At 38.5% G+C, this 22,941-nt stretch overlaps 1 protein-coding gene and 1 pseudogene across 7 annotated transcripts in view; both read right to left on the bottom strand.

Annotated features, from left to right (window-relative positions):
• The window catches only part of NUP98 (nucleoporin 98 and 96 precursor), an 87,152-nt gene that overhangs the window by 5,671 nt on the left and 58,540 nt on the right, over positions 1-22,941 (bottom strand). For all 7 annotated transcript variants that reach the window (XM_075546188.1, XM_075546184.1, XM_075546186.1 and 4 more), the window contains 11 exons: positions 21,956-22,133; positions 21,212-21,376; positions 15,498-15,680; positions 14,664-14,820; positions 12,500-12,929; positions 9,267-9,496; positions 7,251-7,517; positions 3,743-3,900; positions 2,908-3,051; positions 1,498-1,640; positions 437-658 (listed from right to left, as the gene is read on the bottom strand). In XM_075546188.1, coding sequence (XP_075402303.1) covers positions 437-658; positions 1,498-1,640; positions 2,908-3,051; positions 3,743-3,900; positions 7,251-7,517; positions 9,267-9,496; positions 12,500-12,929; positions 14,664-14,820; positions 15,498-15,680; positions 21,212-21,376; positions 21,956-22,133 — 2,277 coding nt within the window. The remainder of the gene's footprint in view (positions 1-436; positions 659-1,497; positions 1,641-2,907; positions 3,052-3,742; positions 3,901-7,250; positions 7,518-9,266; positions 9,497-12,499; positions 12,930-14,663; positions 14,821-15,497; positions 15,681-21,211; positions 21,377-21,955; positions 22,134-22,941) is intronic.
• On the bottom strand, positions 22,657-22,896 carry LOC142446917 (COX assembly mitochondrial protein 2 homolog pseudogene; annotated as a pseudogene).

Genomic DNA, 22,941 nt, shown 5'->3' with positions numbered 1-22,941 from the left:
AAAAGAGGCTCTCCATGACGTCACTGCCAGGAATCCAGTGAGACAGTTCAACTGGCACTCCCACCACACAGTTCTTTAGACCACATTCAAGTGAATCTGCGCCTAGGGTCATTACTGGGCATACTCCCCTCTTTTCCATTTCAGATTTCCTAGTTAATTTTATAGCCTCTTTGAATCTTGTCTGTACAAAGACTTTTCTCTAATGAAGGCATCTCAGATTTTTTCCCCTCCTTTGTCAGACTACTGAGAGACTTAGTACAATTTAGCACTTAATCACAGTGTCATTTCTGCTTCACAAGAATGAACAGACAGTTTAGGTTTAAGTGAACTGCCTTGAGTTTATCACAAGGGGAGACCCAAGAATGCATGCCATGATTCTTTCAGCATTGCTCTCTACTACTGGACACATTTGTTACAACCAACCGCTCTCTCTCACCTTGAGTTGACAATGTGCAGCAGGACAAAAATGGCCCACTCCCAGAGGCCCTCGCTCTCCAGTTGGCCAGCATAGCTCGTTTGTAGAACACCCTCACACTGCTCTGAGAGATGAGTGTAGTTAAGAGCCCGAAGCACCTCCCACAAATGCCAGCTTAGGCGGTAGTCCAAGGGGTCTGCTGTTATACTTCGAGGTTCTAGCAGCTGGTTGAGGTCATAGTGTCTACAGAGGAGAATGTGATGAAGAGTTACTATGTACATGTCACAAATAGCCAGCAGACCCCCTGCATCTAATAGGTCAAACATCTGGGGTTAAGATTCAGAAGACAATGAAGGCACTTTTTTTTTTGAAGGCACTTTTAACAACTTTCCTAATGTCTGAGTAATGAACGGATTTTATCTAGATTCTAGACCAATCCACCAAAAAGCAAACCCAATGCTACTGAGTGGATTCCAATGGAAAGCAACCTTATGTGGGGTTTCTGAGACTGTAAAACCTTAATGGAAGCATACTGCATCATCTTCTTCCTACCAAGTGGTTTGAACTGTAGACCTTGCAGTTAGCAGTGAACTGTAGACCTTGCAGTTAGCAGTTCACTGTCTAACAATACCACCAACGCACCTTTACCTAAACCTAACATAATCTGTGTAATGATGGAAATATTGGAATGATGAAAGGATATGAAATAATCTCCCTTAACCAATACAATAGCTACTAATCATATATGGCTTAAGATGTCGACCTAATTGTAATTCTGATGATCTTTATGTTGCACACTCAGAACAATTTGATGGCACATGAAAAGGGAAACCAGAAAAGGACTCTCTAAGACAGTGGTTCTCAACCTGTGGGTCACGACCCCTTTGGTGATCAAACAGTCTTTTCACAGGGGTTGCCTGATTCATAACAGTAGCAAACTGACAGTTCATGAAGTAGCAACAAAAATGATGTTTTGGTTGGGGGCCACCACAACACGAGGAACTGTATTAGACGGTCGCAGCACGAGGAAGGCTGAGGTTTATGGAGCTCTCAAATGACTATTAGTCTTGGCGCTGGTTTACCTGTCACTGTAGAGTTTTAGAAGGTGAAAGCAAACATCTCGAAGTGGTCTCCGTGAATCTTGTTCCTCTTCTACTATACAGCCAGAGCCCTCGAGGTATGAAGGAAGTGGGGAGCAGGCATATCGGTCACCCTCAGATGTGCTCTGAATAGGAGGAGAGTTTGATAAAACAACATCACCTACCACACCTACTCTTCACTATCTTATTATCCAACACTTCACATTTACAAAAACAGTACAAAAAATTTTTATCTGACCATCTTGTACATTAACAATATGTACACGGTGAGGAGTGGTGAGAGTGGCGATACTGGGAGGGTGGGGTAGAAAGAGGGAACCGATCACAAAGATCTACACATAACGCCTCCCTGGGGGATGGACAACAGAAAAGTGAGTGAAGGGAGATGTCTGACAGTTTAAGACATGAAAAAATAATAATTTATAAATTATCAAGGGTTCATGAGGGAAAGGAGGTGGGTGGAGTGGGGGAAAAAATGAGAAGCTGATATACCAAGGGCTCAAGTAGAAATAAAATGTTTTGAGAATGATGATGGCAACAAATGTACTTGACACAATGTATGTATGTATGGTAAGAATTGTATGAGCCCCCAATAATGTAATTGAGAAGTCATGTAATGATGTAGTCATCTTTCATTTTCGCTTAATAGCAGTTTTCTCACCAGTAGAGTCCTTAGAACTTTGCCAAATTGAGAAGTGAGGCTGGGTGCAGTCTGTTTAGATTCTTTATAGTTCAATTATACAGACATGAATTAAGAACAATGGAACACTTCAAAGTAATTTATTAAAAATTTAAAACTTATTCCAAAAGGGCATATTCCATCAGAACAAAGATTTTAGGTATCTCTCAATAAATCCCTGTACTGCTCATCACAATCTTATAAAAGTCAGTGTTTCCCCTTAAAAATCTGACAAAGAATACCAAAGATATGAACAACATGAGACTTCAGGAAACAATGGTATTAAAAGGAATTAATACCTAACTTCGCCAATGATTCTGGAATAGGATTCGGTTTTAGACCTACTCACGTGGGGCTATACTAAACCCTAGGTTAGTCTGTCTCTAAGAACATTCTACAGGAGTAAGACAGTAATAGGGAGGAAGAGAAGCATCACTCAGGAACTGTCAGCTGTGAAAACTCATCATGGAGACTACAAAAGAAGCAGCTATTTGGTTAAGTTTTAAGAGTAGACCTATATTCAGAGACGAAGAAAAGGTTTCCGCCATCAGATTTCCTAGGTGTACTTCAATTGTATGGTATTCTCAATAAACGTAGTGAAGTAAAAAGTATTATGAGAAACATGATTTAATGCTTTATTTTCTTCCCTGTAGAATTCTACTGGTAAAGAGAATTTCTACCAGGGCTTTGATGTGACTCTACTGGACACATACCTGAAATGCTTCTTCATACATGCTGAGGGCTCTGGAAATGGAAGCTGTGGGTGGAAGCAGATACCAAAGATGGATAGCCAGGGAGCGTTTCCAATCCAGCTGGGAGCACACGTTAATTTGCTTTTGCTCTGAGAGCTGCCACACCTGCAAAAGATGAAATTATCACAGTTCTAATTTACCTTCTTACTGCCAGTGTCATTATTGATTCAAGTAGTATTCGAAACAATCTAGTGTTAATGATCTCTGGATACAAAATATCTATTTCCTTTGTGGCAGGAAGATAGATTTAAATAAATAAACCACTGGGCTTTGAGAAAAGAGACATGAGACACCACGAGCCTAAGTTCTTCACACAGCTCAGAGTGGGTAACTGTGTCGCTCCCGCACCAGGGCACTTCATTTGCATAAATGCCAAGCAGCTATTTTATTCTTGAGAAATGACTTTTAAAAAACAAAAAATATATATTTACTTGTAGAACCGCTATGTATAAAATCGCTTTTATTTTTCTATATATACACATGTAAATAGACATAAATGTTGATATTGTCTTGGACTATGTATCTACAAAGACAGATAATAGATTTACATTGTTAATCTGTAAGATATGGAGTCTGCTGAATTTCAACTTTTTAATTTTTATGCAATTAGCATTTCAATTTTAGAGTACTAGTAATTTATTTTTACAGTGTACATAGACTACCGCTATCATTTGGAAATTTCTATATCAAAAAATTTTTTAATTGCTTAGTTAGAAATAATAGTGTTTGATTTACAAAGTATATTCTCTGCTCCAACCGTAAGTGACCTTAAATTTTAAATAAAAGCATAAGATACCGGTTTTCCAGCTAACAAGGCGAAGATGCGCAGTCTCTCATCCTGGATGAAGCAGTCAGCCTGGAGCTGATGCCAGTCTGCCAGCTGCATGGTGAGCAGCTCTCTGACTGACTGACTGCCTACAAGCTGGGATAAAAGCAGGGCAAGACGATGATCACCTGGAAGAGAAACAAAATCTCTTCAGTGATCACTGAGGATTTAGAGCCTTGGTGGGACCCGTGGGAGCACTATCATCTTCCTACTCAGGATTTCAATCTCATCGCACTGTCATTAGGTCAATGCTGAGTAATAGCAACACCATAAGACAGAACTATCCCTGTGAGTTTCTGAGACTGTTAGCTCTTTATGGGACAAGAAAATCTCATCTTTCTCTAGTAGAGTAGCAAGTGGTTTCAATCTGCTGCAACCCAACGTGCAACCAGTATGCCACCAAAACTCATAGGGCGTAGCTATCAGGAATGAGGCCTTAATTCTTTTGAGTGAACTGTGAAGGCAATGTCAAATTTGTTACTGAGAATTTACTATTCTCTGCTTGGTTAGAAAATAATGAAAATAGTTTACCCCAAATTACACAGGTAGACCCTATATAATCAAAACTCACTGCCATCGAGTCAATATTGACTTACAGCGACCCTCTGTGGGTTTCTGAGATTGCAACTGTTTATGGGGGTAGAAAGCCCAGTGTTTCTCCCACAGAGCTGCTGGTGGTTTCAAACCACCAACTTTGTGGATTGCAGCCCAATGCATAACCATTAAACCACCAAGGATCCTTAGTGTGTACTATATATGAAGGACTTAAAAAAGTTCATGAAGAATGGAAGAAAACAAATGTTCTTCAAAAACTTTTTTGAAGCGCACCTTGGATAGTTCAGCAAACGAGCTACACTTCTTCTGTGATGCTATTATTAGGTTTGTTCAATCAGTTTCAACTCAGAATGACCTATGTACAACAGAATAGTCAGAGTTGTGCCCAGTGTTGCAGCCACCATATCAATCCAGCTCATTGAGTCTTACTCTTTTTTGCTATGTGTGACCATACAAAATTGCTAAAGGAGTCTTGGTGGCATAGTGGGTTATGCGCTGGGCCTGCAATTTGAACCCATCAGCTGCTTCACAGGAGAAAGATCAGGCTTTCTGGTCCAATAAAGACTTAGAACGGTGGTTCTCAACCTTCCTAATGCTGCGACGCCTTAATACAGTTCATGTTGTGGTGACCCCCAACCACAAAATTATTTTCATTGCTACTTCAATACTGTCATTTTGAAATTATGAATCATAATGTAAATATCTGATATACAGGATGTATTTTCAGTTAAAATTGAACATAAAGCATAGTGATTAATCACAAAACAGTATGTAATTATATATTGTGAAATATTTATGTCTAATTAAATATAAATGAAATTTAAAAAGACCAATCAGCATCCATATTAAGTTCCCATGGTACAGATTTTTCCAGTAGTTGATTTTACAATACATGATTTTACATCTACCCAGTAATTATAACTCATGAAGTGTCATTTTACCTCCAATACTGCTACTTTCAACACAGTAACCGCTTTTAACAGAGTAGCTGCTTTCAACACAGCAGCTGTTCTCTACACCTGTGTGACTGGTCCGCATACGCACATTGTGGAGACAATCCTGTCACATACACCTGTATTTGTACGGGGTGTATGTGATGGGGGGGTGGCACGATGCTTATCATACTCGTATATGGGTGTATCTGCATGTGGGTGGACCCGCCTGGAGATGGGTCTAGAGGAGCGGTGTCTTGGTTCCTAAGACCATCAGAAATATGTGATAGTCAGTCTTAGGCGACCCGTGTAAGGGTCGTTGGACTCCCAAAGGGGTTGCGACCCATGAGTTGAGACCCACTGATTTAGAACCTCGAAACCTGTAGAGTTTTATTCTGTCTTACAGGGTCACTATCAGATGAACAGACTCAATGGCAGTGAGCCTGAGCTACTTTGAACTTGGGCAATGTATTTTAAGATGAGCTCCTTTTCAAATATTTAATGTCACATCCAATCTATACTTTTACTTCCTGTTTGGGGGGGGGGGCAAATGTTTTAGCACACTGAAAGGTAGTGCCTTGGCAAAGGTTTAAATTAGGGTCAGAATGAAATGTGAGAGAAAAAAAGGTTTAACAGGCAAATTGAAGGACTTGACTGCTGGCGTTCCTTAGCACTTCTACAGGTAGTTTTCCTGTTGGTAAACATGACAGTACCTCTTTAATGACTTGTAACCTTTAAGGAACATTAATCACAAATATTAATTTTGATGGTATAAATGTATGAGAACAATGAAGGCACAATGTGTGGTGAAAATGGTATGAAACTATGCCATTTATATAAAATTACTGATTCTAACTTATGATTTGTTCCATATAATTCAAAAAATGACTAAGCCCTCCAAATATAAGCCCAATTGATAGCTCTAAGTAGTTGGTTTCCTATAAATCAGGTTCCAATAAACATGATTTGATCAAGGATTAAATTGTATGTAATTCATTAAGTCGCCTTTATATTTGTATCAGGATTTGTGTCTAGACTGTCAATATTTAGTGAATGCTCTGAATGTGACTAATTACCTTTAATTAGTAGAAGGGAAAACTAAAGCAGCAAACATATGTGAAGTCCTTAAAAAAAGATAAAGGGGGAATAAAAAGGCAAAGAAAATATTCTCTAACCAGATATAAAACGCCTACTATCTGAATGAAATGACTACAAAAAGAACGTAAAAACCTCGGAGTATTACTTACGCAGAACGAAAATTACAAACCTAAATGTCAAAATATAAATTTGCTTATATATTTATATAATAGACTACTAAGAGGCATGCAAGTATTATAACTATAGTGTAAGATATTTATAATAATTTCATTTTTCAAGTTTTATTGGCATACAAGTCACACATTATATAGTCCAGTAGCTCAATCATACTAGAGAGTTGTACAATCACTACCATTTACTATTTTATGTGAGGAGAAAACCCACTCTTCCCTGAAGAATGGCTGGTGGTTTTGGACTGCTCTCTTTACATTTAGCAACTCAACTCATAACCACTAAGCCACTAGGGCTCACACATATGATTTTATACGAAACAGATTATTATTACATGTATTCCTGTGTAATACATACATAGTATATATTAGAAATGAAACCATTTAAGTAAAAACTTCATATTTAAATGTCTGCAGTGCGTGGTAGGAAGTTATAAGATTTGGGGGATTTTAATTATTATCACTTTGCTTATTTGTATTTTCTATTTGTGTGTGTTTATTTTCTATGTATATGAAATTAAAATACTGAAATAATTATAGTTAAAGATCCTAAAAATGGAAGTAGTAAGGCATAGCCCTAATTCTGGAGAAACAGGCAATTTTCCTGGGCGCCTGTATGTTTTATTTTCAGGTTAGAGGGAAAAAGGCAAATGCATAGTTAATGGCCAGGAGACAGTAGGTAGGAAGTAAGGCAAGGGTGCAGAGAAAGGCCACATGCCGTACCTGACTGCTGGGCCAGACAACAGGCCTCACTGATCCTCTTGCCAGTGAGGTAGCTAAAGACCGCCTCCACGGGATTGTCTTTTCGGGTGAGAGAGACTTCCTCCTCAATCTGAGGTGTAGCAGTGTGGGATAGCCAACGGGAGAAAGCTCTCCGACGCTCCAGAATCTGAATGTATTCACTGGGCTCGTCAAGCTGGCTCTCCAGCTCCTTCAGGTGACCCCATAGGGCTTCACATAACGTCCAGGTCAGGCTCCAGTGCTTCACAACTGAGAGACAGGAGGAAAATATGGTCACCCAAAGTCTTAGAATAACAACTCTAGTGAGGGCATTACTCTTGTGTATATATTTAAAGTATGTATATATATATATAAAACAAGTTAATATAGGAACAAACTACATGTAAATTGATAAATATTCCAACAACAACAAAGCACACTGATTACCCAGAATCTGTCTCTGCATCACTTGGAGCTTTGTCCTATACGGTGCCGAACTGCTTAGCCCTTATCCCTTTCTGATACTTTCATAGTCAATGCTATGCTTCTTTGAACAAATTCCCAATAGTTCTCTAACTTGAATAAATTTTATCTACAAAGCTTTTGAGAAATGCCAACTACTCTATAAAAATTTATAAAGTGTTATCCTTTCCTACCACAGAACAAGGGGCGTCTCTGGGTGGTCCTAAGAGTTAGGTGCTCAGTTACTAACTGAAAGGCTGGTGGTTCAAATCCACCCAGAAGTGCCTCAGTCACTGAGACCCCTATGGAGCAGAGCTCTACTCCGAAAAAGAGTCAACAGGAGTTTGATTTTTTTTTTTTTGTTTAAATTGTAGGGCACAATCTAACACTTACTAAGCGTAACCAACATTGTTCAAAGCACTTAAGGTAAGTCAACTCTGTACAATATAAGGTAATAGTTATCTTCTTCATTTTATAGAAGAGGAAACTGGGGTAGATAGTCAACTGACTTTACCAAAGTTGTAACCAAGAAGTAGTAGAGCCAGGATTCTAACCCAGACAATGAGTCCAATTCCATGCTCAGTACCATTATGCCATATCACCCACCCCTCTTTAACACAGCAAAAAGGGCATTGTTTATTGCTTCAAGATACTTACACCTGCACTGAGAAGATAACTACTTATCTGAAAAGATGAGACAACAGAACAACCACACAGAAATGAACAAAGACATGGTATGGGGTTCTCTAAAATACTATCCATTTTTCAACGAAGGAGGTTTGTTGAAAATGTGCAGTGAATCCTGAGAGCCGGAACTCAATGGGACTGCCTTGCTTTTCCAGGTCTCGACAGCATCCTCTAACTTTCTACTTTACTATCATGCTGACATGTTTCCACCTTACAGGGGGTTTGGTGATTAAATATAGTATCACACTGTTTAGCACATAATTAACACATAATCAGATTATGAAAATAAACCTTTATCAAAGTATTAGTTTAGGACATGGGTAAAGCCACTACCACTGAGGTAACCCTATAGAACAGGGCCCAATTAACTTAGCACATGTAACCACTATGTGACAATTGCTGTAGAGAGGGAGTAATACCAGAGACAGAAAAAGAATTATAGATACCAATATTGTTGGGAAAACAAAGTGGGGCTCAGCTGTACATGTAAGAATGGGCAGATTTAGAAAAGCAAAAAGGAATGAATTGAAAAATTCATTATTTTTAAATTCTATTTATCCAAGAACTTTTTGAAGCCTCCTCTTATTTTTCTTTTATTTTTCTGGGCTGGGAAGGGTTGCAATTTCCTAAATAAAAGGGACTTGTTTGGTAACAGATTTTTGGATAAGGACTTCTATATTAAAAGCTTTAAGAATACCTGTAAACAAAGGTGTGCTTTCTTCTTGTTGAAATTTTACTCACCCCACTTCACCTACAGAAAAGTAAAAACTTTAGGCGTTCCCTCACCTACTCAGAAAATTTGTCCTGTGAACATAGACTATTACCCCTGATCCTGGGACATCAATGATTATAAACTTAGTGCATACTCACTCTGTGTTTCTAATAAGTCTCCTAATGCTTCCTTAGCCCAATCTGCATAGTCATGAATGACAGCAACTCCCGGGTTGGGGACAATGAGAGGACACAGCTCATCCACATGGACAGTGCTATGTTTTAATTTGAGCTCTAAGGGTGTCTGGTATAATTGCAGGTCCTCATCCAGCTTCCTTTGTTGCAAACTGAGCTTTTCCAAATGAACTTTGAATGGAGATTCAGTCAGGCTATAATGGCAAATGAGGAAAATGGTAGAAAATTAAGATAAGATAGATGCTAGAAATTTCCCTATAGCCAAATCTCTGCTTCTTTTATGACTATCAACAGGCTGTAAAACACTGCCAACGTGATTTCCAAGAAATTTTGGGATGTATATCACTCTACACGGAACCTTATGTGCTATACACTAAATAGTGACCTGTGTGTTCTGAACCTAAAAGACCATGTTATAACAAGGATAGGAATCTGTAGTTTTAGAACTGATTTGACCATGTCGCTAGATACTATAAAATCCACAATTCAAAAGCTATTATTACAGAAATCATTCCTAAAATTTTATTTTGCACATTCCAAAGTTCAAGAGAAACTCTTGGTTTTTATATTTTCAAGATCAACATTAAAAACAGTATCTGAACATATTCATTTAATCTGAATTAAAGATAGCACCATGTGTTATAATTATAAAAAGTAAACATGAAGACATATTTTACACAAAACAGCTATGTAAATACTAATAACTATAAAAATGTATACATAATCAACAAGGCAGATATATAAAGTATACAAAGACAAAAAGAACAAATAATTAAAAAGAACAAATATATACATGTTGTATGTAGTACAATAAAAATAAAAAGTTACCAAACACGTATTTCCAAATATGCATCACACATAGATTATTCAACAGTTCATAAGACCCCCTAACAAGTCTAAGATGGAAGAAATGTGAGAATACTGTTTATATATGAAGAAACCAGAAATATCCAATTTAGAAACACACACACACACACACACAAAGTTGAAAACATAAGGAATACCACAGCATTAGTTTGGTTTTGTTACTCTTCTAACTCAAGTTCAGCCACTAAGTAAGTATTGCATGTACTCTTTGTATATGAATGATAAACATGGAGCTATTTTTTTGTTTGAAAAACATCTTTGCATATATAAGGGGGTACTCCCCGCAAAATGGAATTGTGCTAGGCTGAGCAAAGCTTTTGTAGTATATAATCACAGTGAATTTTTTGTAAAAGCAGTTTCACTCAAATCAAAAGCAGTTAGGTTTTTTGTGGTGGCTGATTTAACAGCATGAGGCTATGAAATTTTGTTTAGTGCTTGGGAAAAATATGGCAGGAACTGTTGTGATGTTGAACACAGCTTACAAAGTGCAATAGGAAAAACTCAATTGTATGAGTAAAGTTTTCTCATTTCAAACAAAGTGAAATGTTGGTTGATGACAAACCTTGTTCAGGACATCTGTCAACTTCCCAAACAAACAAAACGTCGACTAGGAGTTCATTCCATCAGATCAAACTGTTAATCAAGCTTTCTATTTAGTTCTAAAAAGATTGTATAACAATGTGGCAGTGGGGGACTGGTTTTGCCACCATGACAGTGCGCCTGCTCACACAGCCATCTCAGGGCACCAGTTTTGGGCAAAAAAAAAAAAAAAAAAATCCCACCAGCATGTTTCTTTCCTCAAGCACCTTACTCACCTGACCTCACTCCAAGCTATTGCTTTTTGTTTCCACAAATGAAGTGGGACAGGAAAGGACAACAATTTGAAGAAACAGAAGTGGTGAGGGAAAAAAAACAAGGGAGGTGCCGTCAGCCATCCAAACAGATGACCTTGAAAAATGTTTCCAAGAATGGAACTGCAGATTTGACAAATGGATTAAGTGTAATGGAGAGTACTTTGAAGGTGATAAGGTTGTTTTATAAAAAAAAAAAAATGTGAGGAAGATAGTTTCTGTGTTTTTTGGGTACCCCCTCGTTTACCTATTTAAGATATCTAGTGCTGCTATAATGGCAATACTACAGTGGATCGGTTTAATAAACACAGAAGTGCTTTCTCATAGATTAGGAAGCGAGGAACAAAAATTCAGTGCCAGCTCTAGAGCAAGGTCCTCAGCTGTCAGCCCTGGGGGAAAACCTTGGCTCTGTGGCTTGTAGTTATCTTCATGTGGTATAGCATCTATCTTCCCCATGTCTGTTTGCTCCTCCTTTGCCTTTCATTGGATCTATCTTCTTAATCATCTAAAAAAAATTTTCTTACACAAATATCTTCTGACTAAATTGACTTTAAGTATCGATCTAGATGGTTGCATAAGCAAATGTGGTGAAGAAAGCTGATAGTGCCCGGCTATAGAAAGATATAGCGTCTGAGGTGGCTTGAAGGCAAACAAGCAGCCATCTAGCTCAGAAGCTACAAAGCCCACATGGAAGAAGCACAACAGCTTGTGCGATCACGAGGTGTCGAAGGGATGAGGTATCAGGCATCCTCAGAACAAAAAATCATATCCTTGTGAATGAGGATGAGTGTGGAGTGGAGACCCAAAGCCCATCTGTAGGCAATTGGACATTCCCTCATGGAAGGATTCAGTGCAGCAAAGATGAAACATACAAGTTTCCTCTAGTTCCTAAATGCTTCATCCGCCACCCCTCCCCTCCCCATCCACTATCATGATCCCATTCTACCTTGCAAGTCTGCCTAAACCAGAGGATGTACACTGGGACAGATAGGAAGGAAACACAGAGAATCAAGGGCGGATGATCCCCTCAGGAACAGTGGTGATATCAGGACGGTGGAGGGAGGGTGGGGTGAAAGGGGGAACCGATTATAAGGACCTACATATAACCTCCCTGGGCGACAGACAAGATAAAAAGGGGGGGAGACGTCAGACAGTACAGGATATGACAAAACAATAATTTATAAATTATCTAGGGTTCATGAAGGAGGGGGAGCGGGGACAGGGGTGAAATGAGGAACTAATACCAGGGGCTTAAGTTGGAAAGCACATGTTTTGAGAATGATGAGGGCAATGATAATGTACAAATGTGCTTTACACTACTGATGTATGTATGGATTGTGATAAGAGTTGTATGAGCCCTTAATAAAATGATAAGAAAAAGAATCGATCTAGAATTACCATAAGGCAGAGCCCTTGGTAATGAGTAGTTCTTTCTCTACTACATTGCCTTTCTTCAAATGCATAAAAATTGTGACTCACGATTTAACAGTTACTGGATTGGGGAGGAATCCATATTCCACAGAATCAGCATTCTGATGATTTTCCAGTTCATGGGAACCACTTAGCTGTTTTCCACAGTTAGCAAGAGTCCAGTTGGGGCCCCAACCAACACGAAATGAGCGTCCCATAAATAGGGCCATGTCCATCAAGAGCTTCCCTTTGCCATATGTGACTGACTTTTCAAGAGGTACCAGGCCTAGCTGCCTGCGGGTACCAACTGTTTTCAAAAGAACCTCAGGGGCTGGGCTAGGTACCGTAAACACAGAGGTCAGAGGTGGGGGAACAGACCAAGGAGGTGTGGATGGGATATTCATTAGAGCTGAAGTTCTGGGAGTACGGCATTCTTGCACAGAGGCACTTGGTGAATGAAAAGCTCCACTTATTAATTTTGATTGTAGTAACCCACCAACTGAAATGAAAGGGGAAAAAGAAGATTAGAATTAATAGTTTATGGCACCTTGAAGATCAACAAAAAGCAGTGAAGTTGAAATTATAGTCTTACAAAACTAATTAAATCACATGCAGCTGTTCAGAAGTAGTTTAAAGTCAGGTTTGGTAGAAACTATTCAATTTCAACCAGGAAATCAAGACAGAAATTCCAATGACAGTACAGTTATTTCTACTATAATTAAAAATTAGCTCCATTTGCAGGATCCCTACATGGATTATGTCGTCAGTGAATTCCCTCTGACCATAGTCCAGGGATGTGAATAACTTTGCCATCAGAGAGCACTATAAACTCAATTACAACTTAAAGTATAGATGCAGATAGGTTAAAGTGTAATGCCTTATCCTTTGACCTCCCTCTTGATCCATTTTAAAGTTTAGAGCAAATACACACGGGCTGAGCCTCTAGTGAATTCTCTCTAGCCATGGGACAAGGATTTAAATAACCTTACTAATTTGCTGAGTACAATGCAAACTGGATTGTTGCAGAACCAGCTAAGGCAGCGGTTCTCAACCTGTAGGCCACGAACCCTTTGAGGGGTGGGGGGGGGGGTTTTCAAACAATCCTTTCACAGGGGTCTCCAGATTCTTATCAGTAGCAAAATTATAGTTATGAAGTAGCAAAAAAATTAATTTTATGGTTGAGGGGGTCACCACATGAGGAACTGTATTAAAGACTCGCAGCATTAGGAAGGCTGAGAACCACTGAGTTAAGGTAAAATCTAGCTGTGTATCATTTCTGCTCCCTTTTTACCCATTTTAATTATTTTCTGGATTTTGGTATTTCCTACTTTCCTTTTGCTTGGGGTTTTCTTTTGGTTCATTTGGTGATCGTTGTTATTTTTTGCTATGTTTTCCATTATGTGAAATTTAGGATGGGAAGATCTATGGAAATACTAACTGGATTAATGGTTTAGAAGGCAGTGTGAGGGGAGGTTAGAAGGAAATGGGGAGCAGGTAGCTGTAAGTGCAGGAAGAAGAAAATATTCTGAAACTGACTGTTGATGACTTTATATGACCTAACTATTAAAGTGCATATGTAAACTGTCAATAAAACCATTATTATAAAAAAAACACCTAGGAAACACTTAGCTGTTACAATCCTACTAAAAGAGCAAATGGAGTCTTCAAATTAAACACGTAGTCACCTCTGGGAATTAGAAGTGGCTAGGGAAAGGCAACAAGTTCTGTGTACTATGAGGCAATATTCGTCCCTAAAAAACAATAAAAGGACTGCATAAAAAGAGTACAATTTGGTGACTTTCCTACATAAAAAATAGTCAGGATTCTTTAAAATTGTCTACTCCTGATAGATATTTGTAAGAACACAATTTATATCATTCTTAGAAATGTGAATGGTGAGACTTCATCACACACACTCCGGACATGCTATCAAGGAGGACCAGCTCCTGACAAAGGAGATTACTGTTTGGTAAAGTAGAAAGTCAGATTGAAGTAGTAGGTGCGACAACAGGCTGAGGAGCGGGCAGTGTTTCATTCTGTTGAACGTTAAGACTGCTGTGAGTGAGAACTGACTTGAGGGCACAGAGTGACATCTACTGATATATCTATCACAGGTAATGACTTCCATGGCCATATACTAGAGAAGTCCCTCAGCTTAGAAGATGTGAAAAGTAGACCCTGATTACGGTTTTTTTGTGTTTTTTTTCAAAAACAGCGTCTTCTTTAATAATACCTAATGAACGGGACTTCAATGAATGGGATGCTGAAATAGGGAGCCTGGGAGAACAGATTTCTTGAGAAGCATCTGCTTTAGATGGAAGGCGGCTGAAGCGCTGATCTAGGACCATATCGACATCTTCATCATCAGCAAGCAATGATGCTTTCATGATCTGAAAAAGGCAGTCATAAAAGAAAAAGTATTTTATGAAAATCATTTAGCCTCAGGGCTCTTTCCAGAGCAAGTGTGACATTTATGTGACTGCCTCTAAATGCTGAATGGCGGATACATACTCGACACTCTTCCTTGTATCTCTGGAGAGTATCACCAGAGTTTGGCACATAGCAGTTATTCACAGGTTGACTGAATGAGTAATTTTAAAGTCAAACATAAACTAGAAGCTAAGCTCTTAACATATCAAAAGGCCTGGGGAAGGGGAAGTTGAGGTAGTAGAATTTAAAAGTGTATCTCCCATGATTTTTAAAATTTTATTTTAAAATAAAATAAAATGTGAAGTACTTCATAGAGCACTAAAAGTACCAGTGCTCACAGCTAATGAGTAAACTCATCAAAGATCACACAATAGGGTTTTAAAACTAGGATTCGAATCTAGGTCTTCTAATTCTCATGCAATTAATAACTGAAACCATAATTTCTGATGATCAATATAGCTTGGTCTTCCTAAATGGGCCAAGCCCCAAACATCGCCCTTGTTTTCCTTATTCACAGGACAGTCAAGTGGATACCCACTGCGAAGTGGGTAATCAAGGAAGTGGCGTGATGCTTTGAAAGGGTGACAGAAATTCGAGTTTGGCTTCCTGCTATAAAAAGGATGGGTTAGGATTTCACCTGTAAAACATGTGGGTTAATTCCCATCGATGACGCAATGTGCGTTGAGGCTGACACAGGTTCCTGATCCTCAGGTATGCTCTCTTCTAACATGGAATCCAAAACCGGCTCCTGGGTGATATCTATCATGTCACTGTCCAGCTCCACAACCCTCCCTAACTGCTCCACCTCTGGGCTATGGCTCTGTAGATAGCAGAAAGATTAGGAGGCAGTATTAAAGGACACCAAACAGAAAAACTTCTAAACCAGCCTTCATTCATAATAGATCAATACCTATTTCTGTCCATTCCATCAGATGAGGTAGCATATCAGTAGAGGACTTACCCACCAAGTACCTGGAATCCAAATGAAGGTTTATACAATCATTCTTTAGCAACATTATGGTGTCTGCTATCTAAATCAACCAATCAACCAAAGCTTTGTTTACTTGGTACACTAGGAACCTAAGCTCACTGACCCATACTGAAGGAAATGATGGTCTTCAGACACAATCATCATGTCATACCTGGTAGCTAGCAACTACAGTATTCTGATTTATCCAGGTTCGCCCTCTGCCCCATACTCCTTTATAGCCCGAAGTCATCAGGAAATGAGAACAAGAGATACGAATATCTTGCAGAACTTTTCTTGAAGAAAGCACTTAGAAATAAATTTCTAATGAGATATACTTTTGGGCCCAAAATTTATCTTATGGGTAAACGAATCCTAAAGTTAGTTGGTCTCCACCTGTACAGTACCATGTAATAATACAAGAAATGGATTACGTGGTGAACCATCACTTACACTGCGAACAACCCCCAAGGCTACTCTAACAAATTTCTTGGAGGTTAGATAATGGTCCCCAAGCAACCGGGCCATTATTTTTCACCTACTGGGGAGGCTATACGCAGGCCTGACTGGTCTTAAATTGTAAATACAGGATTTGCGGGAAAGAAGCCCTCATGAAGGTCCCCTGATGATAATGTATGAACTGTGGGTTTCTAGTATGTTCATTTTGACCCAAATAATTCAATTTGGGGAAAAGTCTTCATAATCTCCTCCCCATCCCCTGGCAACTTTCAGGACCTCCTCCTCTGTTAGGTTCCCATAACACAGTTTGCACCTCTTCTATAACACAGATCACAACTTATCTTAATTTCTTGATATATGTTTGCCCCATCAGAAAACCAAGGATGGAAAACAAGGCTTGTGCCCTACTGTATTTATACCAAACACCAATTACCATATTACTGAGTACTTTTTTCTACTGCCTATTACAGTGCCTGACACACAGTAAAGAAACAATTTATATGGAAGGGCAAGAAGGGAAGTAAAAGAGGGAGGACGGCTCTAACTTAGAGATCTAAGACACTCAGTGTTTCCTTAAGAAGAATGCTCAAGATGGAGGATTTTGCTCCACCTTCACATATGCAGTCTTCAAAATTACCAGATAGCATGCAATAAGTGGCAAGAGGGGATTGGTATAAAACTATGACGACTTGATAAATTCCTTATATAGGACTTCCTTATAGAAGTCTTCCTAAAATTTTTATATTTAAGTTGTTAGAGTTTATCTTCCCCTTCATTTTCTGAGAGCATGAGAGAAAAGTGGACTAACAAAAAAGATGGCAAAGAAGGGATTAGGGGACAAAAAATTAAGGGGGTGTCTTCTGAACAATATGTAGAACAATGTTTTAGGAAAGGCCCAAGGCTTTCCTCTACGGAACTCTCCCTTTCCTGTACTACATTCACTACTTTTTGAAGCAGGATCATAACCTATTTATTGGTGTGTACCAGTTAAAAGCCTTCCAAATAACTAAGTACACAGGTAGTAGCTATCAAATGATTGCTTGAATATATGAAGGGTAAAGAGATCACCAAAGAATCATGATAAACTTGAGAACCTTCCACTATAGCAAAAGAATCTACTAACTCAGTCAGTAAAATGCACATCAGGATATTTTAATTAGGCAAAAAGAAAACAGTAAATCCAAAGTTTAACAGAATCTGTAAATAACACATTAACTTCTCAGACCATTCGGTCATATACCTATTACTGTTGCCTACCGGCAAAATATTTTCTAACCAGAAAGAATTTTCTACATTGGTTTTGTTTGAAAATCAGCCCTCTCAACAATATTGTGTCGCCCGTCAGAGTTCTACCGGCCCACACCAAGGAAGGCAACTATGTATGTTTCCTACATACACTTGCAGAAGACAAAAGTCTTAGAACTGACCATCTTCTATTTAATTTTAAAATTAATTTGTACATAAAATATTCAGGCAGATACATGTAGAGTAAATATGTCCTTCAATAATATAAAGAATCTATGGCTGTAAAATTATTACATGTATGAATATGCGAAACCATTATGAGTGAGCTTGGAAAAGTTTGTGGGAAAGTGGAATTAGAAGATAATGAAAAATTTCCAAAAAAATTTTTTACAAGCCCCATACATATATCAATTAACCCACTGGATCAATTGAGAGTTATCTTTTTATTTCCAGAGAATATTCAAAGTAAATTGGGATTTTCTTTTATACCCTAATCATTCCCTACCCACCAGTCCTTTAACTTATTTGAATGAACTCACTGAGTGCATGATACTAGGTTTATGAACTATTCAATCAGTTTGTGTTAATAGAACAGTGAAAGCTGTAGTATAAAAAATTAACATGCATCTCTAAATGAGCACCAAAGGTCTGAGATTTTTTTTGCAAGCAGTTTCAAAACCTAGCTGCTTAACTCAAACACCACAAGGGATGTCTTATTTTTTTTTTTTGGGGGGGGGGGAGTATTTAAAATAAAAATATGCCTTACACTTGTGCCATTTCTACGCAATCAACTTAAGCAATGGGAAAGTGGAGCTCAGCCCAGCATTTTGGAAGCATTGTTTTAATGGTTTAAGGAGCCCTGATGGCACAGGTTGAACAGTTTGAAATGAACAGCCACTGTGTGGGAATAAAGATGAGGCTTTCTACTCCCCACTATCATGATCCCAATTCTATCTTACAAATCTGGCTAGACCAGAGAATGTACATTGGCACAGCTAGGCACTGGAAACACAGGGAATCCAGGAGAGATGACTCCTTCAGGGCCAATGGTGAGAGTGGCAATGCCTTGAGAGTGGAGAGAATGTGGGGTAGAAAGGGGGAACTGATTACAAGAATCTACGGATAGCCTCCTTCCTATGGGAGGGACAGCAGAGAAGAAGGTGGGGGGAGACATCGGACAGTGTAATATATGATAAAATAATAATTTATGAATGATGATGGGTTCATGAGGTAGGGTGGAGTGGGGAGGGAGGAGGAAATGAGCAGCAGATATGAAAGGCTCAAGTGGAAGGCAAACGTTTTGAGAATGATGGCAACAAATGTACATATGTTCTTGACACAATGGATGTATGTATGGATTGTGATAAGAGTTGTGTGAGCCCCCAATAAAATGATTTTAAAAAAATTAAAAGATGTACTGCCTCAAAACACCACAGGGGCAGTTCTATTCTGTCCTATAGGGTTGCTATGAGTCAGAATAGACTAATGACAGCAAGTTTTTCTGATTTTAATAATAGAACCAACTTCTTTGTTGCTGTTTTAATTCATCTGTGTCAATGTCAACAATTTCTCTAACCTAAAAGGTAGAGAAAAGATTGTAAGGAAATTGAGTTAGCTTTATGTTTTTTGACTATTTAGATCTACGTGTGTTTGGAGGAGTAAAAAGAGGGCTTAAAAACGATAAAGTGAGAACTGAGGGTGCGGTAATGTGATTAATAGGAAAAAGTGCAAATCTTCCTGAATATCTAAAGAAAATAACACCTCTTCCATGTTTGCAGACCTAAGGTTGAATACAGGAAAATATTTACCAACAGACTTTAGGAACAGGAACTGAACCTCTCTCAAGGAGCCAGCTGGCAGTGTGAAGACAATCATTTCGTTACTAAGATGAGAAGACGGTGCTGCTGCTTGTTCATTAAGATGGCTCAAGGATTTCCCTCTGATAAACAAAATATATAGTCTCTAGAGCTAACAGGATATCTGCTAACCCAAACACCTAGAGGTACCTCAGAAGAAAGGTCTGGCAGCCCACACTCCAAAAATCAACCATTTACTCTATTGAGTACAGCTCTCCTCTGACACACATGGGGCTGACATGAGTCAGAAGTGACTTGAAGGCAACTGCTCTCTGGTACTAGAAAACATGCATTCCCCACTGTCTCACACAGGGCAGCATAACAGAAGAGCTCTCAAGATTCCTGCAGTATTGCTCTAGCACACTACGCTCAAGGCGTCCATAAACAAGAAAACAGAATTTAGGGTATTCATAGTGGAATATTCTACACATCTCTGCTCTCTTCTTCCCAAAATTCAAGGACCATCTACTTCCTAAATCAAAAGAAATAAGCTTTAAAATTATCCTTTCGCTGTATTATTTCATTTTGAATCCTTACCATTCTACTTTTAAAAAGAAAATGATTTCTCCTTGCTAAAACCATGCTCCTCAGAATTTAAGTGGTATGTGTGCTCAGTTTTCTCTTTAAGCTGTTATCAAGGTCCTCAAAGTTACCTCCAGTAACAGAAAACCAGGTGATTGACTATTGCTATCTAAGTTACACACAATGTTAACATCAAAGACACTTTGCAAAGGGAATGCCTAGACATGTCATCTCACAAAGTGAACAAAGTGCCAGGGCGACTTCTTTGATATTCTAAATGCTACAAAGACTGTAGTAAGCCAACGTATTTTTTCAATTTTCTGCTTTTACCACACCCTCCATTCCCCGTGTGCGCAAGCATGAACGTATGTACACAACATTCTCCAGCAAAAGTCTCCCCCAAAATTATTTAATAAATCACAAAATTGCACATTTCAGCAAGCATAGGATTGTAATGGAAAACTCCAAAGTTCTAGCATTTAGGAGGAGAGGTAGAGGATGTTTTACAAAGAAATCTTAGTATCAAAATTCTTCAAGTGTGTGAGAGCAAAGGAACAAAATTATCTTTATAACGTGATTGATTATAAAGCAATAACCAAATTAAAGTAAAAGTATGAGTTGGCATTAAAAAAAATTCCTGATATTTAGATTACAACCCTTTCCCAACAAGTATAAAAGGTCTACATTGGTAACAGTCCTGGAAAAGTGTATGATACAAGTCATTGCAATGAACAATGCAGTCTTTCCTTTCCCCAAGAACAGTGATTCATTTGAATTTTAAAACTTCTATTTTCATAAAGATGTATTGTTTAAATACAAATATTAAGAGGTTACCTAAAATATGTAGAAGCAAACAATTTAAGAGTAAATAGATGTTAAAAACCTTTGCAGGATGATGATTTTTTTGTTTTTAGAGAAACCATGCAGGTAAAAATTAAACTGCACACCAGATAGTCAACAAAAGTAGAAATCACTTATCAACCTGCATGAGCAAATAATCTTGGGTTGATCACTGAGCACAGAATTCAACAAGTCCAAATGAGAGAGGGAGGTGTTTAGGAACGACAATCTGTAGACTGGATGACTCAAGCAGTAAGAGAAATCTTTAAATCTCTCAAGAAAAACCCAGATGCCAGTACTACCACCTCACACCCTCCCCCTGGTACTGGTCTCAACGTGATTGCCAATGCATTGGTGCTCTTCAAAGTTCCAGAGGTCATAACATAGCTTTGTATTAGCTGAATGATTTGCTTTCAACTTCTGCATCATGGATTCCATTCAAATTCACTGTCCCTTTTCTACCTGGGGTGGGGGTGCTGGTTTGCCATTAAGAGCCATCTGGAATGGGCTCGTTTGGCCTGCAGGTGGCACTGGGGCAGTCTTCAACTTCTTTGTACTAGTTTTAGATGGCTTCTCCTCATCCTCTTCATCAGAATCCTGAAGACCATATTTAGAAAAATGAGAGACCTAAGAAAAAAATGTTTAAAAAGTGAATGAATATATAAATGGTTTAAAATGCAATTACAAATATAAAAAAATTAAATCCAAAGAAGCTGCTTTGTCACATCTACATAAATACTGTCCTATAATTCTACATAAGAGGAGCCTTCAACAAGTTAAATAATCCAATTGTCTAGAAGAAGAAAACTGACATGTACTTAAGAAGAGACAAAGATAAAGAACTAAGTCTGAGGAATTATTAAAGTCCCTAATGATGCCATAAACCAGAGGGGCCACACCTTACCACAGGATTGTAGTAAAGGATTTGAATGAGTTTGCAGTACCCCATTTTTACTATGGGTTTTAATAACTTGTGTAATGTGGAGCAAACCCCCACGTATCTCTTGATCTAGTCTATCATCTGTAAAAACAGAGAAAATGGGAGAGGCTCTTCCAACAAAAAACATGTTGTGCCTTAACTAGTTTTTAAGAGTCAGAAAGTCAGGTACCTTTGAATGTGCTTAACACAATATATGTATGTATGTGTTGTGGTAAAAGCTTTATGAGCCCCCAATAAAATGATTGGAGAAAAAAAAAGTCAGGTACCTTAAACACCCAAGAACCAGTTTCAGGTCGATATTCTTTGAACCGAGCGCCCTGTTTTCTTGAAACGGCTTCCAGCCTCCCTTCATAATTGATATCAGCAAGTCGATCTGGACTCTTGATCAAACAACGAGATGTTTTATCTGTTGGCCAAACTCCGTCTAATGTAACCTCAGCTTTCCTGTAAAGCATAACCAAGTAAACTATAAATGCTTCTATTTCAGACCAGAAAGCCAATTTATATATATAATATCACACAAAGATTTCCACGTTTCTAAGTATCGGCTTTCCGGGCAGAGAAATTTAACAGCTATGAGTTACAAAACATATTAACCAGCTCTCAGCTCATTATTTGGTTCTGTAATCAGGTTATATTTATTTAAAACGATGATCAACAAATTATTCCTAATTCAATTTTAATAACTTAGGTAATGAATTTTTTTATTAAAATAAGTTATTTTATTGAGGGAGTTAAGTTACTCGGCGTTAGCTGGTTGTAGACAAGGAAGTGTGTTGGCAGGAGGCAGACCACTACTCCTAAAGGCTCTACTTGACAAACACAAAGTCTTGGGTTGCCCGACTTCTTCAAGTATAAAAGGAGGTCACACTTCGCAGTCACAGGATCATGGAGACCAAATAAAACAGATTATCAATCAAGAGTCTTGAGGCCTTCGCTCAGTCAAGGCTTCAGGTGAAAATGTACTTCATTTCCCAGACTCCTCTAGGGGATTCAAGAGTCTCTTTCCCATCAAATCACCACGCTCCCGGTTCCTGGACCTCTTTTCCGCCTACTCATTTTTCAGGCATTTTCTCATCTCCCAATCAAGATCATTGCAATAACCACAAACTTTGAGAATGCCGTGATTTCTGTGGCACTCCTTTAGCAAGTTCATCAAGACGGTGCATTCTTCATTGTGCAGGTGTGGAGACAAGTCAGGATGCATCTTTAGAAGATGAAGGATCACAGCAGAGCAACTCATTCGCTGACA

Source organism: Tenrec ecaudatus, chromosome 4 (assembly GCF_050624435.1).
Source record: "Tenrec ecaudatus isolate mTenEca1 chromosome 4, mTenEca1.hap1, whole genome shotgun sequence".
In the NCBI taxonomy this organism is placed as follows: domain Eukaryota; kingdom Metazoa; phylum Chordata; class Mammalia; order Afrosoricida; family Tenrecidae; genus Tenrec; species Tenrec ecaudatus.
This window is presented reverse-complemented; position numbering and strand designations above follow the sequence as displayed.